The 19,585-nt window shown below is 38.3% G+C and overlaps 1 protein-coding gene across 1 annotated transcript in view; it reads right to left on the reverse strand.

Annotated features, from left to right (window-relative positions):
• Positions 1 to 8,232: 8,232 nt before the first annotated feature.
• Positions 8,233 to 19,585, reverse strand: part of get1 (guided entry of tail-anchored proteins factor 1) — a 28,048-nt gene continuing 16,695 nt past the window's right edge. The window contains exons 2-5 of the mRNA XM_060833781.1: positions 16,912 to 17,077; positions 15,049 to 15,116; positions 12,495 to 12,609; positions 8,233 to 11,341 (exon numbers count right to left, since the gene is read on the reverse strand). Coding sequence (XP_060689764.1) covers positions 11,268 to 11,341; positions 12,495 to 12,609; positions 15,049 to 15,116; positions 16,912 to 17,077 — 423 coding nt within the window. The 3' untranslated portion in view covers positions 8,233 to 11,267. The remainder of the gene's footprint in view (positions 11,342 to 12,494; positions 12,610 to 15,048; positions 15,117 to 16,911; positions 17,078 to 19,585) is intronic.

Genomic DNA, 19,585 nt, shown 5'->3' on the forward strand with positions numbered 1-19,585 from the left:
ATAAAATGCTTCAAACATCACTATTTTTAGTAATATTCAAGTTCTATACCACAAAGTAAATATTATTGATTGATAAAAGCAGTCAAGGACCAGTAATAAAGGGCACAATCGGACCAGTCATGATCATATTGAATGTACAGAACAGGTTCGAATGGCCAACTGCTCCCATTTCTTATGATCATATGATCTATTTTTTTTGTGTACAGAATGCTGTCTTTAACTTATTTTTGGATGAAGGAATGAAAGAGAAAGTCCTGATTTTTTTTTCCCCCCATGAACATCACACAGTACAAATGGTAGGAGCAACAAAATTGATTAAATTAACTACCATCCTAGCAAAAAATCAGTTTCATATAGTTGACGTATCAAATCTACAAGTACGGACATTGACACTTTGCAGCAAGTTTATTTCATGAAAATCATTTATAATATACCCAGTGTTACACTCACGTACTATACATAAACATTAGCAAACAAACATTTAATAATCAAAAATAAGGAAAATGGGAGGAAGTTGAGGTGAAACAATTATGATTTCTTAAGCATAGCGGAGGATGGCTTATTACACAGTTCTGCCCAATAGCTATCCAGCATAAGCTTCCATACTTAAAATAATTATGCAGCGATCAATTTTGTATTTGTCAACAGTTTAAGAATTAATTTTATTCAACTGATAGGATGTCTGAAATTCTATCCTTTTAAAAAACACTGAGCTTTCAGGAAGTCAAGTATTTGACTAAATTATTTTTAAATCAAATGTTTCTTTCTTAAAATCAATCCAGTGCTTGATGGATTAAAACCTATCCAATTGTAAACTAATGGGAGAGATTTTGCATTGGTTGGTTATCTCCTAGCATGCACCAGTAGTCTGAGTTGTTAGTATACATTTAGATTTCAGCACTCTTGCCACCAGAGTTGCTTTTTTTTTAAGACTGACAATGGAACAGCGAAAGTAACGGGCACCTGGGATCTTGATGAACAAGATAACACACGTCCTTTTGAGATTATAGGATTATGGAATAAACAGTGGAAGGACTGAGAAGGGTGAATTAGAGTCAGTAAATTCAATGCCAAATCTGATGCGGAAACAAATAAAGAAAGATTAGATCCAGAAAGAGAAGAGACAGGATAGAAACAAAGAAACAAAATTACATTCTTAAAAACTCAAAATCATTCACAACCCAAAGGTTTAACATTCCATACAAAAAAACAACTACCCTATTAATTACTAGACAACTTTCTGTGGTAAGTTTAATGAACAATTAACTTGATGAACCTCTCAATGATGCGAATTCAAAAGGTACCACTTTGCAAAGAATACAGATGAGAGATACAAATCAACCAGAAGCCTGTGGATATCCACAAGGTGTCTATTTCTCATTATGGATGGCTAGTCTATTTTTGCATAGTGGTTCAAACATCATTAAACTTTCATCACAAACCAACCCCAACTTCATTTAATAAACCAATTAGTTACGAAATTTGTGAAAAAGGATTACTGCTGGTTCAAACAAAAATCTGGAATCCAAATCAAAAAATCTTTGGTAATACAGAAAGGCTGCTTTATTAGCGTTATTTTAAAAAAATGTTTCATTATCTGTTGATCGATCAGGACAGCTAAAATCAAGCATTGATGACATATCTTGACTGGTTAAATATTTTTAAAGGTTAGATTACTTAGTGTGGAAACAGGCCCTTCAGCCCAGCAAGTCCACACCGACCCTCTGAAGAGCAACCCACCCAGACCCATTCCCCTACACCTAACACTATGGGCAATTTAGCATGACAAATTCACCTAACCTGCACATTTTTGGACTGCTGGAAGAAACCCACGCAGTCACTGGGATAATGTGCAAACTCCACGCAGACAGTTGCCTGAGGCAGGAATTGAACCTGGGTCTCTGGCGCAGTGAGGTAGCAGTGCTAACCACTGTGCCACCCACTGAAGGGATGTAACACTTATTACAGTTAACAATCAACATCTAGTGGTTCAAATGATCCAGGTTACCAATGTCCATGCACAGAAAGCTCATATATATTAAAGGAAGCAATGAACTCATGAACCAGGAGCATAAATAGTTATACAGCCTCTTGGGTTTGATTCATCATTCCATAAAGTCATGGCTGAGCATTTGTGATTCAAATGTTGTATTCTTGTAATTCCCAATCTTAACATTCCCTTGCCTAACATGAATGCGCTAACCTCCACCACCTCAGCAACAGAGGGCGAAATATTATAATGGTTTGAAAGTCAGTTTCAGAGACTGGCAAGACATGTTGCTGTCTAATCCCAAACAGCCTCATTAAAACTACCTGGAGAAAGCAAGGACTTCCTGATGAAGAGCTTATGCTTGAAAAGTCGACTCTTTTGCTCCTCAGATGCTGCCTGTGCTTTTCTAACACCACACTTTTTGACTCATTAAACTACTTGCCTTGATCCCATGGCACCCCTTTTACCAACTGCTGTCATCTCATTGTGGGTGGAATATCCTGGAAGGAATTAGCATCCCTGTTATCCGTGCCATTTTTCACCTTTGTGCACCTGGATGAGCACTGGTGCTCCAACACTTCCCTGAATGGTGAATTACATAAGGGGAAATTGATGCCCCACTTGGCATCTGAATGTCCTGGTGGACAGGATGTCCACTTCCCTCAGGACCAGCAAAGGAGACCATTAGATTTTTTTTTTAGGAAAGATTAGTTACAGTGTGGAAACAGGCCCTTTGGCCCAACAAGTCCACACCAACCCACCGAAGTACAACGCACCCAGACCCCATTCTCCTTCATCTAACACTATGGGCAATTTAGCATGGCCAATTCACCTAACCTGCACATTTTTGGACTGTGGGAGGAACCGGAGCACCCCGGAGGAAACCCACACAGACACGGGGAAGATGTGCAAATCCCAAAGTAAAGCTTTAAAGTGCAGAAGTGTCCTCTGAGTAGATTCTGGAAGGGTACCAGGAGCATTCTGTGAGGCTGGCTGATGCTTGATCCAAGTAATGGATGTGGGGCTAAGCATTGAAATGTTGTTGGGCAGCCAAGATGGTAATTCAGAGGAGATAAAGGTGAAATGAAGTCAGCAGGTAGTCATTCTTGCATTCACATTGGGATTAGCTGACATCTGGTTTCCTTGCTGTATGAGGTGGAATAGAAAGCTGTTTATTGATGTAATATTAACAATCAGGCAGTATATTGGCTGAGTGGTCACCACTGCTGCCTCACAGAGCCAGGCACCAGGGTTTGATTCCAGCCTCAGGTTACTGCATGGGGTTTGCGCATTCTCCCTGTGTCTGTATGGATTTCCTCCCACAATCCAAAGATGGTGCAGGTATGATGATGTGATAATGCTAAATTGTCCAGGGATGTTTAGGCTAGGTTGGATGGTCATGGAGAAATGTGGGGTTAAGGTGGTAGGGATTGGGTCTGAGTGGGATGGTCTTTGGAGGGCGAGTGTGGAGTCAATGGGACAAAGGTTTGCTTCCAGATTGTGATCCTATGAACTACGTGAGCGCTGCAGTTAGAGGCTGATTAGCAATAATCCCCCATTAATAGGCACTTTGCCACTCTCCAACAAGAATTACAACTTGAAAATTTAATATGTCTGAAAACATTGTTGAAAAATGTGTCAAGAAACTTTTTGCCAGACTTTTCATGCATTTCTCCCAGATTTAGCACCATAGCGCATGTCATTCAGACCCCTAAAAGATTTTGCCCAGGTTTCAAAGCTACAAAACCCTGCAAATGGTGTTTGATGCTAAAATAGGGGACCACTAATAGCATCCCCTAGTTCTGGACATGTTCACGAGAGGAAACAGTATTTCCATATTTACCTTCTCAAGACCATTCAGAATTTTATCATTTTAATCAACCCCTCTCTTTCCCCCCCCCCCCCCCCCCCCCAACTTTTCTAAACTCTGGTGAATACAAGCAAAATTCAATCTAATAATTCTATCCTCATACGGCAATCTGCTCTTTTCAAGCATCAATCTAGTAACCCTCCTCTGAAACACCTCAAAAACATTTACATGCTTTGTTAAATAAGATGACCAAAACTACACACAATACATGGTCCCACCAATGCCCGATGTAACTGTTGCATAACATTCTAAATTTTAATTTGGTCCATCTCTGACTCCTCCCTTCCTAGACATCTATTTCCAGTTCTAGGGGTAGATTGGCCACCATTATCCACTATAAACCCACTGACTCCCAGTTACATCCTCACACACTGCTTCCTCCAAAGACTCCATCCCATTCTCCTAGCTTCTCATTCTGTTGCACCAGTTCTGATGATGCCATCTTCCACAGGGGAGCCTTAAAAATGTCTACATTTTATGTCAATCAAGGGTTCCCCACCAGTGGTTGACAAAGCCTTGAGTCACATTTGACCTATTTCCTGCATTCCTACCCTCACCCCTTCTCTCCCACAAGTGATTGCTGTTGTCCTCACCTAATGTCTCTAGCATCCACATCCAAAAGACCACAAGCCACCATTTCCAACAGGATGCCACGACCAGACAAGTCAGCATTTTGCAGGGATTGTTCCATCTGGGATATTTATCCACTCCTTCTCCATTTCAAATGCCATCCCTCCCCAAAAATGCCCACTGCACTTTCCATGCAATCTTACAAGGTGGAACACCTACCCATTTATTTTCTTCCTAACTATCCAATGGCCCAGACACATCATCCAGATGAAGCAGTGACTTACCTGCACTTCACTCAATGTAGTCTACTCTATCCACTGCTCACGAGGTCTACTCAACATTTTGTTTTCAAAATGTAGACTGAGCAATCACTGCAGTACTCCACTGAAACTGTCGAAGCTAGAACAGCACCTCATTGCCCATTTGGGAACCATGCAGCCTGTGGCACTCAGTAGAGAGTTCAGTAACTTTAGGGACTGAGCACTTTCCATGTCCTTTACCCATCGCTGCATCCTAGGCTCTGTCATCACAAGAGCTGCTTTCAGTACAGCCAACCCATTTTCATTAATGGTCAACCATGAGCATATTTTCTTTCTCTCTGGCTTACCATTATCCATCCCTTTGGCTGCTTAACCATCATTCTCTCCCTGAGCTCTATCTCCACTTATCGCTTACTCCTTTACATCCTCACCTGTCTGCAGCTATATTCCACCTTTTCCTCGCTATTACTAGATCTGAAGGAGCACTGGACCTGAAGTGTTAATTGTTTGTCTCTCCAAAGATGCTGCCAGATTTGCTGAGTTCTCCATCAATTTCTGTTTTTGATTCTAAATTTTAATGTTCCTCTCATAATAAAAGGATAGCATTTTATGAGCTTTCTTCGTGATTTGTTGTATCTACATTCTAACTTTTTCTGACTTGCATGTTAACAAGGTGCAGAAATAGGTAATTTGCTACCTCATGCCTAGTTTTTTATTTAATTATATCATGGCTGATCTCATGGTAACCACAAATCCATTTTGTTGTCTACTACTGGTAACATTTCACTGCTTAGATCAGCAAATACGTATCCATCTCATTATTCAAAAATATTCAAAGACTTATCAGGAATATAGAAAAATGTTGCCACATTTGTTTCAATGGCCAATCCTTATTTTTAAAGGTGACCCCAGGTTTTCATTTTCCCATCAAAGGAAACATCTTCACCCTTTAAAGAGCCCTCGGGACTTTATATCTTTCCATAAATTGAACTTTTCCTCACCTAAATGCTAGTGGACACAAGCTTAGCCTATCCAACATTTACTCTTATTACAACCTGCCAATTCCATGTACTATTTTAGTAAATCTTCTCTGAATGCTACCAACACATTCATATTTCTTCAATATTCTGTGCAGCATCCAAAGGAAGTCTCACCCGTTCCCTGAGTAATTGAAGGATAACCTCCCTAAAATGTTCTTCAGTTTTTTGTGTAGCCAAGGATGGCTGTTGTTGCTTTGTATCAATGTGTGAAGTTTCGTCTCAGACTTGGTAAATAGGCATGTGCAGCAACAGCCATCCTTGGTTGCACATTGTTATATATTAATAGCTTATATATTTCTTCACTCAAGGCAAGAACAGGGCAATTGGCAAGCATTTCAAGGTGAGAGCATGGGCAGTGACAAATTCCAAATCCAGTACTGATTCATGGGAAATTCTGTAGAAAAAGGAAGAATTTTAGTGCAGATTATGATTACTGCTTTACATCATGCTGTGATACAAGTTATTAACCATCTTTGTATCATTAGAACTCAAGAGGTGGTCTCACTGGAGCTAATAGCTAATGTAAATTAAATACACCACCTTGGTTATGGCTAATCAGAATGACCTTTGTTAATTTCTGGAACAGTTGTTTGTTTAGTTTAGCTGGCCTTAAACATTGGAGGGCTCTGCTGCCATATCATCATGATTTTATACAAAATAATTGTAATTTATTGGGCAAAAAAACTGCCCGAGACAACATTATCTGGGCTATTGTCAAGTAATGTTTAAAGTTTTTTCCTACCCAACTGAATCATGGGTGAATTAGGGACATTCCATAATTTTCTAATATGACATGGCAGCAAAGACTTCACATCTTAGTTAGCATTTAATATGACAATATTGCTTTTGATGATGCTGCACAACAAGATTATGGTGTCCTTGGCTATTTTTTTTTTCCAGACTCTGAAAAGTTGAAGTTGGAAGAATTTTAGGGCCAATTTGATTAAATTGTTAATTTGATTAAATCAGTTAACAGATAAAACCTTTTGCCCGAGGCAGTAAGTTTAATAAAAACACTTGTACAATGAAAGGGGAGTTCTCCCAGTTCAGCTTTTCTCTGGTTTGATTTGGTGATTACCAGTCTGGATGTTCACTGAAAACAATTAGGCAGTTGGGAAGTTGACGAACCCAAAGAAGCAGGCTGATGGAATTCAACGTGAGCAAATGCGAGGTCTTACGCTTTGGCAAAAAGAATAAAAGCATAGACTACTTTCTAAATGGTGAGAAAATTTGTAAAGCCAAAGTACAAAGGGATCTGGGAGTGCTAGTCGAGGATTCTCAAAAAGTAAACATGCAGGTTGAGTCTGTGATTAAGAAAGCGAATGCAATGTTGTCTTGAGGAATTAAGGGCTACGGGGAGAATGTGGGTAAGTGGAGTTGAAATGCCCATCAGCCATGATTGAATGGCGGAGTGGACTCGATGGGCCGAATGGCCTTACTTCCACTCCTATGTCTTATGGTCTTAAGGTCCATGCTGAAACTGTCTCTGACTTCTCTCGTGCTTGAACTGGTGTGTTTGATTTTAACCTTTTGTGCCAAGGGATGTTTAAGGGCATTGTTGCAAGTATCCGGAACAGCATCATTAAGTTGGGATGGTCTGTTGGGTTTTTGGATAAGTTTTTCGTTATTCTGTTCTTTTTGTTTGTGTTTCACTTGGTAATCTTGTAAATAAACTGTTTTGTTTAAAAATAAATGGTTTGACCAGCTGCATCGCTCCTGAATATCCGCATTACAACTGCTTAAAACAACGAGCAAAGTTAGGGTCTGGGCTACTTTCTTGAAATGTTTTGAGGGGTTCTGGCCTGGTCCATAAAGCTAATTATTTAGCAACTGTTTCACCTTAAAACCATAATGAGTTAGGGTTAGGGTTGAGAAAACATTTACCAATTTCTTTTGTTCATGGGTAGAAAAACACCTGTAACAGGTGGACAACTCATTTCCATTGTTGCTACTTTTTCACTTCTCACTGATTTTGATACATCTGAGCAACTGAAAGCCATGTTACAAATTAAACTCTAACCCAGTTATCTTGATCCATGTACAAAGGAACACTGCTTTCTAAGCACAAGCATTCATTGACAAGTATATGGAATACCTTAAGACATGATGAACGATCCAAAAGATAAATAATTCCTGTACAGAGTTCACCTTTGTCATCAACGGGAGGGATGGTACTAGTAATTGAAATAAGTATAGTATGGCCTCTTCCACAATTGCACAATCTGTACATATTGTTCTCGTGGTTGCAATCTGCACACAAATGCAATGAAAGCCCTTGATCATTAATACAATTCCTGCATAGATTCCCTCTATGAGAAAAGACCTTGTTTGAACATGTGGATACAAAATGTGTGACAATTTACGAACTAATTTTTAAGGTCGCCTCAAGTAGGACATGAAGTATTTCAAATTCTCTTTTGAACTTCAGATTAAGAAACAAACCAACATCACTACTGTATGTTCAGTCTGGACATTATAAACAGTTCATACAAAATCACCACATAGGTATCAAGTGTTTATTAACAGGCAATACAGGTAATCAGGCACAATATAACAAAATGTAGTTACAGATTTGTTTCTAATAGCTCGAAGAGTATGGTGTGGCCATCTTCAACTGAGAATTTGTCTCCCAAATAAGATTAATTTATTTTAAAATAAAAAATGTTTTTCCCACTCACTCCTCAATGACTCTGGCATTATACCATGATGATATCATCTAGCACTGTGGGGAAGGGACAGAAAGATAATCTTCCTTTCAATTTAGGCCTTTGACCAGGTATTAACATCAGAAATGCAGGAGACTGGGAAGGAATTAAACTGGTACCCTCCTCACCTGAGGCATTATTCGAATATGCTGCTGAAACAACTGAAAGTGAAATTCTATGTTTATTCATTTCTGTGGAACAAAACAGACAGAGAATGTCCTTAGTCAATCCTCATTCAGCCAATAAATAATTTGAATACAACAGATTGGGACTGCCAATTGGACAAGGTATCATAGTCTACCCAAGTGTCCATAAACAGTGCGTCTCATTATGAAGTGGACTCAAGAGGGGAGAAAAATAGCCCTAAGAATTTTTTAAAAAACATCTTTTGACAGTCCCCTTTTCAACCATGTGATTTAAAAGAATACTGATGGAGACAAAAAAATACATCAAATGTGTCCTACATTCAATTTTAAGTAACCATTAAAGCAAATGGTATACTTAAAAGAATTATTCTGTTAGAAAGATTAAGACAATTCATACGTAAATAGTAATGGTCATGCTTAGAAAATAATAAAATTAACAAAACATTAACACCGGCATATTCTTTAAACCACATTTTTTCTTGGTTTAGTAGAGTGACAACTTAAAACAAAATCCTGGTGGTATTTATAGACACAAAGAAAAGTATTCCTAATGGTCAATAACACAACGATTAGAAGAGAGCGAAAGGTAATTTCCCAGCTGCTGACCAAACAGCATCAAGCCACAAGATGAGAGCAGAGTTGAGGGGCTAGAAATCTTTCAATTTTGTCAAAAAGCAATGGACACTAAATTCATGTTCCTGAAATACTGAACTACAGCCGAGAAATAGTGATACTTGTCACTAATCGGTGGGATGCTGCAGATATGAAATCCATTCAATGTTCTGAAAAACAATTTGTCTGCTTATCAACTGCTGATTTAAGCCAAGTTTACAAAAGCTCAGTCAAATCAATTAATTTTCTTTCAAGGATCTTTTGAGTTCAAGAACTCTTGCCTGTATGATCTCACTTATCAGCATCTTTGTCGTTGTTTTAATGTTTTTAAAAACATCCGTTTAAGTGTCATTGTGAATTCCAACTGAAGCACACAATGTCCCTTATGTACGTTCACAAACAAGATTTACTGTGTACAGCTGCTCACTGCTAGGCTGCCTCAAATCTGAATGCTTCCCTTCAAAGAAAGAATAGTGAATACCCACAGACAATGTTCGTATGCTTATAACATGATAGAGATATTCAGCGACTTATTTTTAATCATGAAAGAGAGGCTAGAATAGCTTGCTTCGTCCCATTCTCATCCAATACCTCTCATTTCCATTTGACAGCTATCAGGATACAAAACAGCCCGAGTTTTGCCACTTCAGAGATGGCGAAGAGGTGGGAGACCTCTTTGTCCATACAACAAAGGTAACAAATAAGTCTTCCAAAAGATCTGCATCTAAACAGTTTAACAGCACATCATTCTGTACATTTTCTCCAAATGTCTCATCAGCGGAGCTTTGACAACAATATTTTGAACCATAAAGCAAAGTAGATCTAAAACACTACGTCCAAACAACTCCTATCAGAAAATCAAAAGCTTTATTCTAAAAAGCAGATTAAACAACCTGCATACAAATGAGTACTCCCTATTTCTCAGACATAGATTCTGTAGCACATAGCCAAGGAAACTATATTCAAGGTCCAGTAATTTCCTAGTTTGTTTGTGAACTTTGCAATTTATCTTCAAGCAGGGTTTGACTCTCATTGGAAAATTGTACTGACAATGACACTTACACATGGCAAGATTCAACATTTAAATGCTGATAAATATCATTAGCACAAAATACCCAAGTTCTTAGTAAAGTCAACAATTAGTCTGCAACATATTGTTAAAACACTTCAGATTGTTCAAATTTAGGTTTCTAGTAACAATATATAAATTAAATTAATAAATACCTCTCTCCTTCTTACTAAAAATAATGCAATTGACAGTTTTAGTTCAAAGTCTTTCTTGGGATCCAGGACAGAATGCATTTAATTTTAAACTGTAAAAAGACCACTAATCATTGGACATGTGGATCTTTAGCTCAACGCCATAGCACATATTCTTCTCCTGCCTCTCTACTGTCAATGCCAATGTTACAGGTTTAACCCTCCATGGAGGTCCCGTTCAAGTTTTATTTCAAAAGAAGTAAAACCTGACCTGAAACATTTGAGTCAATTGCTCTATATAGATGCTGCCTAACCTGTTGGGTTTTTTTTAAACAGTGTCTATCTTTATCTTCCTTCAATTACTTAGTTTCTGTCAGCACTATTTTTAAGTCTGTAAAGAGTTATCATTTTAAACAAATTGCTATGCGATGCAAAACAATGATCCAATAAATATATGGCAACCTTCTCGATTGCAACACCTGTACAAAACCAATAAACTCAACATCAGGATATGAATTAGTACATACAGACCACCAAAAACAAACAGTTTGGCATCACAACTTATAATTGTTTTCTCAGACATTAAAAACTATAAACAATCATTCAGAACTATCCCCAAATGCCCTCTTCTAATTTGAAATGAATTTTAAAACCTATCAATCCTATTATATTGGTCCCCAAAATTGATATACTTGACAAAATGTGTTTCTGGACATTTGTTCATATCCCCAATTTAAATCAAAGCAGTTAAAAAAACTTCACAAAATGATATTGCAAATAATTTAGAAACCACAACAATTTTTTTAAAAAATTGATTCCAGAAGGGGAGCTGGCAAAATAATAAATACAGGTCTTGAATTCCCAGCATCACAGTTCAGGTGAATGGCTGTAACGCTACAGCCACAACTTTATTGCAGACCAAGAGCCAGCATGTGATTCCAACTCCACCTGCAAAAATAAAGACACGTTCGATGCACACCCTGATAGAAAGTCCTATGTATTTACGACAAGAGTCCACCGATTACTGTGGAATCACCAAATTAAGAAGCATAATCTGTCTTGTCCTCTGTAAACCAGAGGTAAAATATTCACGCAGGCAAAGTTAGCTAGGAAAACCAAAACCTTTGTGCTCATCCCTCCCTACCCTGATGAGAATGGTGTACATGATAAAATTGATTCTCTGCAAGATATAAGCAATTAGCTGCTCCAAATGAATTGGGTACAAGTGATGATTTAGAAATTGTGACGATCTATATGTTTACCAAACACTTCTGCTGGTAACTGTTGGAATTTAATGGGAATTAACTTGTTGGTGAATTTCTATTGAATTTGTTGCAAAGATTTTGCTTTGGACATCTCATGTTTAAGAGTCCTACCCCATGGTTGCAAGTCTTCACACCAATTAAACAAAAAAACAAAGTTCATTTGACATCAAGATTTCTAATCTTCAATAATTTTCCATTTATGAGAAGTAGCAATCGTGACAAATAGGGCAGTGTGAAGGATTTAGTTATGGGAAAATAATGAAAATATCCATTATGACACTAGCTCACCTGGAAATGATATTGTATTCAGGGATGATTTAGCATTGACAATTTTTTTTTTGTCTTGCACTCCAGTATAATTCACATGAAATACCAATGTAAAGGGAAAATAACCTTTCTTATACAATTTGTGAAGTGTGTTAATTGACTGACAAGTGAGCTAATTGGTATTGTGATGACCAACAGTTAACTGCCCAGTTTAGTCTAAATTTGAACAAGGCAGTTGACTACTAGTCACAGCATTCCCAAGAAATGAACCAGAGAATAGCTGTCACCTATTTTGTCAAGTTGAAAAAGGCACTAAAGTACCTACGTTATTTCTATCTACAAAGAACAGATTTGATTTATTAATCTATGTAGTTTCTGCCACATGCAAACACACCATAGTGTGCACCAGACTGCCTTAAGTTGCTTGGAAGTGTAATGTTCAACACAGTCAGGATTATTTAGTAAATGATGTCCAATCACATAATTGCATTTCTAATTTTTGTACGCCTGGGCTGGTTGGAAATGGTCAGATCAATTTAAAATGAAACTATTCTTAAAACATACTGCACCTTCTACTCCAGTTGGGAAAGCTACCATCCGTTCCAAAGGTGCCATCCATTTTCGTGGAAGCACAGCAACAGGTTTTGAATAATATTTCAATATCAGGGAAATCATTAAAACTGCCTGGAAGAGAATAATCATCATTTAATAATTTACACAGTGGTGAATTCGCCAAATATCAAGATAATTACTCCAACTTGAGCACTTTTCCAAAAGGTATCCTTTTGGAATATACTTTTACCAACAACCAGTCATAACAGCATATATCTGGTGATTCAAATCACAGCATTTGCTGTTCTAACAACATTGGTGCTACTAAATTAGGGGGCAGTACTACTGAAAGTAAATGTGATCACTGCAGGAAGTATGTGCAGTGCACAAAACTTTAGATATATTATCAATGAATTTACCTTCCAATTTTCCATCTCCAAAAAGGGAAAAAAATTAGACTCTCTCATTATCTGGGTTAGAACACATTATCTACCAAAAACTATTTCGGTTATTTTTGAATTAGGTTCTTATCACAAACAGGAAATTCATCAATTTCCCCCCAATTATGCAGACAACCTGCTGTAAAGATCACACCGATTTCTGTGCGGTCAGCAAATAAACTCAACTTCGATTCTATCCTCTTTCAGAATCTCACAATACACTACATGAATAGCACAAGTTTAAAAAAAATGGCTGATTCATTGGGCTGAATGATGTGAAAGTTTTCTCTCTTTGTCTAAATTCTTTTCCAGTAATATACATCTTATGTACAGTCTGAACAGGACTGGAGTCGGGATTTTCAACCGCAAAGTAGCACACATTGACAAAGTAAGCAGATATCACACAATGCAACAAGACTTTTTTTTTTAAAAAGTTTGGAATGGAAGCACATTGTTAAGATAAGGAAGCTACATGGTTGGCACAGTGGATCAGTGGTTAGCACTGCTGCTTCACAGCGCCAAGGACATAGGTTCGATTCTAGCTTCGGTCGGAGTTTGCACATTCTCCCAATGTCTGTGTAGGTTTCCCCCAGGTGCTCCGGTTTCCTTCCACAGTACAGAGATGCACACGTTAGGTGAATTGCTTGTGCTAAATTGCCCATAGTATTCAGGGATATTCAGGTTAGGTGCAACAGTCAGGGGTAAATATAGGGTAGGGGCAATGGGTTTGGGTGGGCTACTGTTCTGAGGGCTGAAGGGCCTGTTTCCACACTGAAGGGATTCAATGATATTCAATGACATACTTGACTCTGCATCTGGGATAGCTCAGTGCTGGCATAGTCAAAAAAAAAATGTTTAACCAATCAATAGCATTAATGACTGAACAAGGCAGAATCCAGAGTGGAACCTGTTGCAAAGGACTGCACATTTTAATTTTGCAATTTGGGTATCAAGGTGGTCAGTCATTAAACATATTCATTTGGGGTGACAATATACTTTTAACAAAAAAAGAACAGTAAGTTCATTACACAAAAGACAATACATGACAATTTTTTAGAAGATTTTATTAACAGCGCAAACAATAATTTAACCCTTCTTCCCTTCCTCCCCCTGCCCCTACCCAAGCAATATTCATATGGACTCAATGTCTGTAAAGAAGTACCAGTCCTATCTTCTTTTTAAAATATCTTAATCAATCACAAGCATTTCCTTTTGGCTTTTATTTTTTGCACATTGTCTATTTGGACTACTAAAACAGTTCTTCAGGCTCAGATAGCTTGGAGACTGCAAAAACTAAACTGTCCTTTTGCAGTTATAAATCTTTTCCATATTCTGAACTGAACCTAGTTATAGCTTCTGACTTGTCTTTCTGGTCATAAAAGAAGGTCAATTTCATAAACACTTAAATAATTTCATAAAGGAGCAGATCCCGTTAATTATCTCAAGTCACTTGCTTTTCTAGAAATGCTGTTTTGAACTTACTCTTAAAATGGATTTTCTGATTTGTAAAACAAAAAAATGTCACTTTTACAAAACTAAAACCAAAAATCTGTCTACCTCCACTTTAGTACAAAGTTCCCAAATAATAATAAATATAAAATCACAAAGCTTCATGACATATTGCCTACCCTAAATGAGCAAATCTTTTACACTTGTATTTATATAGACCTTTATGTCACAGAAACTGGGCGGCACGGTGGCACGGTGGTTAGCACTGCTGTCTCACAGCGCCTGAGACCTGGGTTCAATTCCCGACTCAGGCGACTGACTGTGTAGAGTTTGCACATTCTCCCCGTGACTGCGTGGGTTTCCTCCGGGTGCTCCGGTTTACTCCCACAGTCCAAAGATGTGCGGGTCAGCTGAATTGGCCATGCTAAATTGCCCGTAGTGTTAGGTAAGGGGTAAATGTAGGGGTATGGGTGGGTTGTGCTTCGGCGGGTCCGTGTGGACTTGTTGGGCCGAAGGGCCTGTTTCCACACTAAGTAATCTAAACTTAAGTTATTATTTTCAAGTTTATAACTTGGCAACCACTTTCTGAAAGAGCTCACTAACAGCAACAGGATGACTACTTTTAATGAACAGGTCAAAATTCAAATTCTGCATCTATTTTTTTAAAAAAATGCATACTCACCTGCACAATATAAAACACAATATTCACCACCCACTTGATTTTTGCTAACTGTGCCGTTCTTGTTTTGACTACAAAAGAAAAATTTCTGCTCAGTACAGTGTTTTAGACAATTGAGAGAAGATATTCCATTTAAAACAGTAAGATCCTAACTAGTGCAAACCAGAATTCATCACTTTATAAGATCAAAAAAGAAATGCATGTCTTTGAGCTGCTCTCAATGGAGGAAAGCATTCACCTGACGAAGGAGCAGCGCTTCGAAAGCTTGTGATTTTAAATCACCTGTTGGACTATAACCCGGTGTCATGTGACTTCTGACTTTGTCAGATCAGTCCAACACTGGCATGTCCACATCATAATTAGAATGAACTAATCCTGATAAGTGGATACCATCAGCAAAACTGACCAATTTCCATTGAGCACAATGCACTCTCTCAAAGTGTGATGGCAGCAGGTTGAATAATCACTTTCAAATCTGAATTTGATTAATTCAGAAAGGGAAAATACTGCAAGATGATGGAAAAAGACTAACATTAATTAGATTTTTTTTCCAAAAAGGGCTAGTATTTGGCTTAATGGGCCAAACTGTAGCCTTTTCTGCTGCAATATGCTATGTTGCTATGGATTGCAGAACTACAGTAAATTAGAAAGACCAAGTCAATAATACAAGAGAATCAATTAGAAAAGAGAGAAAAAGTATGAAAACAAAATGAAAAAAAAACAAGTTCACCACTTAACTGTCCATAAAACATCAATCAAGGATGATGCTAGTTTCACAGGTTTTAGATCAATCTGTTCCCATTTTTTTAAGGTAATAGTTGTTAGTAGTGATTCCATTATTGCTATTTACTGTTCTGGAGCCTTTGTTTGTTTCTTATCACATTACTATGCCCTTTTGCCTTACACCACCATTTCAAAAGCTGTTTAATCACTACTGACCTTCACTTTTATCATAGACCTTCCCTTTTGTTCTTTTCTCACTTTCCCAGCCTCAACTTGTTTAAAACCTGTTAAATACGGCTTTGGCCGCTACACCAAATGGTGTATGAGAGAAGTATCTATCAATCTTGAACTTCTTGTAACTCTGACAAAAAGTCATCGACCTCGTGTTAAATCTGTCATGCCTCAGATGCTGCCACACCTGCTGAATACGTCATTTTCTATTCTTATTCCAGATTTCCACCAACTGCAATGGTTTGCTTTTGCTTAAATAAATTTGTTTATTTGTGTTTTGGAAAATAAAAAGTACCATCTTGACGGCTTGAAAGGAAAATCTCAAGGCAAGAAGCAGAAACTTGACCTGAAGCGGAGTTAATTAATTTCAGCAAGGGAAATGGTATTGGTCACATGAACAAATGAAGGTGTGTGAGGCAGGAAGAGCAGTGGAAATGTTCGTAACTGGAACCTATAGAGACATGCTGAATGTTAGGTGTGAACATTGAAAAACGAGACAGATTGGATCTGCGTGTCACCACACCCTGCTGGCAATAAACTTTACGGCTCCCACATGAACAAAGCATGAGGGCGTGGGTGCAGAACTACATCGCTGAGAGAGTTGATGACTTCAGAAAAATGGGTAAAAATAGTTTTGAATAATATTGTATTTAAGATCCCCTGAGGCTGAGCTGATGAAAGAAAAAGGAGTTGAAAGAAAACCAAAAGTAATTCTGTCAAATCTAAATTCAAAACATAATCCTCCAAATCCTCTTCCATTCAGTGTCAAAATGTCATGATAGGGAGAGAGTGTGGGGAAGCTACAATAATTTTTGATTTTTCAATCTTTCAGTTCTTTAGCTAGTGAGTTGTTATTTTTGTTTAAACTTTTGCCTGCTGCACTCTTACAAAGGGAAACAGGTTTCTCAGTACCGTGAGTTTTCAGTTTATCAGTCATTTTGTTTATCTTGCGCTCCAGCCGTGCATATCTGGCAAACTCATCCATCATGCTGATTGTTGCCAACTCCTGCTTCATGTTTCCAATTTCATATCTCATTTGAAGCTCAGTCTCTCCATCTTTTTGCAAAAGTTTGGCCACCTGAAAAAGACACCAGAATAAAAAAAAAGTGTGTTTAGTAAAGTACCACTTAAATACCTGTGTTTTCAATTAGACACTCTTTGTGCCTCTTCAGCACAAAATCACAAGTGTTACAGTGTAAAAGGCGGCCATTATGGTAAATTGCCATCTGCACCAGCTTTCTAAATAAGTATCATGACTTGGTGCCAACCTCCTGCCTGTTTCCCATACTCTTACATATTGTTTCTATTTAAACAATCATCTCGTGTCATCTTGAATGCCTTAATTGAACCTGCCTCCACCACATTTTCAGGCACTGCATTCTCGACTTGAACCACTCATTATAGGAAAAAGACTTTTTCCCCCTCGTCTTGCATTTACTTCCTTTGTAAATCACTTATGCGCTCCCTTATTCTTTAGCATTTTGAGTGGGAGATTTCTCTCCTTTTTCTTCCATTCAGCCTCCTCAAATTTTGAGGAAATATAATCACATCTCCTCTCAGCTTCTTCTATTCAAGAAAAGTACCAACATTTGACAATAGGATACAGGAGCAGAATTAGGCCAACTGGCCCAGCTGGTCTGATCCATCATTTGAGCATGGCCAATATATTTCTCAATCCCAGTCTCCTGCCTTCTCCACCTAACCCTTGATCTTCTTACTATTCAAGAACCTATTTAGCGGTCTTAAAAAATATACAATAACTTGGCCCCCACAGCCTTTTGTGGCAACGAATTTCACAGGTTCTATTACCCTCTGGCTGAAGAAAATCCTCCTCAACTCAGTTCTCAAGGATTGCCCCTTCACTCTGAGACTGTTCAATCTATCCTCATCACTGAAGTTTCTCATAACTGGAGATTTTCTTGTAAATGTCTTGCACTTTCTCCATTACATTCACATTCTCCTTATGGCGTGGCGCTCAGTTCACAACACACTAGTTGAGATCCAACAAGTGTCTTATACAAATTAGTCATAACCTCAGTGCTTTGTATGCTCCTACTAACAAGAATGAGGATACTGCATGCTTTACTGACTGTTCTCACTACCCAACCTTCCACCTTCAATGATCTGTGTGCATGTACACCAAGGTCCCTACGCTCCTGCACCTCCTTAGAAATGCATCCCCTGCGTTATTCTGTCTGTCTGTGTTCTTCCTACCAAAATGCAGCACCTCAGACATTTCTGAATGGAGTTCAACTGTCACCTATCCATTCACTGCACTAATCTGTGCATGGCCTTTTGGGGTTCTACACATTTACAGTTTACTTTACCTCTTTTCAGTTTAGTTCTTCCAAGCTTCAGAAAAATCCATAAAGTCTGAAATGATACCCTGTATGCCATGGAGAAAATGAGGACTGCAGATGCTGGAGATCAGAGTGAAGACTGTGGTGCTGGAAATGCACAGGACAGGCAGCATCCGAGGAGCTTACGTCCAAAATGTCAATTCTCATGCTCCTCGGATGCTGCCTGAACTGCTGTGCTTTTCCAGTACCATGATCATGATGTGCAGGGTCAAGAGTAAGATCATTTGACTCTATCAGGAAAAGTATGGGAGAACTCCATTACAAACCTTCCTCTAGCCTGAATAATAACCAATGACCAATACTTGATTTCCTGAAGGAGCAAATTACTGGCGGTGCTGGAATCTGTACTGAAAACAAACAAAATTTTTAGAAATCAGTGGTTCAGGCAGTATCCATGGAAAGAGAGGAAGCTAATGTCTAGATGACTCTTCAGAACTTTGTTTCCGGTTATTTTATTATTATCTTGCGACATGAATTAGAATGTTTTTTGCATAAAATCTCTGAATGGCACTGTATAGAGTGTCTCCTGAAAGTTTATGTACACATCAAAACATCCAACACCACACTTTGAGAATGCAGGAGGCTGGCTAGGAGTTGGTGAGAATAGTCTTACGTTTTAAAAAAAAGGATAAGGATCTTAACAGCAGAGGCAGAAACAGATGATGTTAGTGAAATGGAAAGAAGCATTTATTTGTTAGGATTGGAATTTGATTGAAAGCTCATCCTCTGCTAGCTCTCCCTATTTAGGCTTACGTAGAGTGTAACCACTTGGGCAGGGTTAAAACATTTGCAAGCACCTTCAAAATGCTGAGTGGATAATCCTACTCAGCCTGAGCTCCCCACCATCTGTCTGCCTTCAGCAGAGTTCCATTCAGTTCATACATTAAGGTGACAGACCCTGACAGCTTACTGGTAGTCTTGAAGATCTGTGCACCACCTGTAATTTACTAGACAGTGGAAAATTGCTGAGGTAGCCCTATCCAGACAAAAGAGAAAAATACGTCTCATCCTGGACGTGTGCGTAACTTCAAGAGGTTCAATATCATTCAGGACAGGATAGCTGATTTGTTGGGCTCCTACCAACTGGATGTCCATCCAATTTTGACTGTATTACAGATAATCTACATGGTGCATTGTTGAAACTCACCCCGTAGTCTCAACTACCAAGCATAACATACAGAATCATCACCTTCAAGTTAAGAAGCCTAACTTGGATACACATTAAC

This window comes from Hemiscyllium ocellatum, chromosome 12 (assembly GCF_020745735.1).
Source record: "Hemiscyllium ocellatum isolate sHemOce1 chromosome 12, sHemOce1.pat.X.cur, whole genome shotgun sequence".
In the NCBI taxonomy this organism is placed as follows: domain Eukaryota; kingdom Metazoa; phylum Chordata; class Chondrichthyes; order Orectolobiformes; family Hemiscylliidae; genus Hemiscyllium; species Hemiscyllium ocellatum.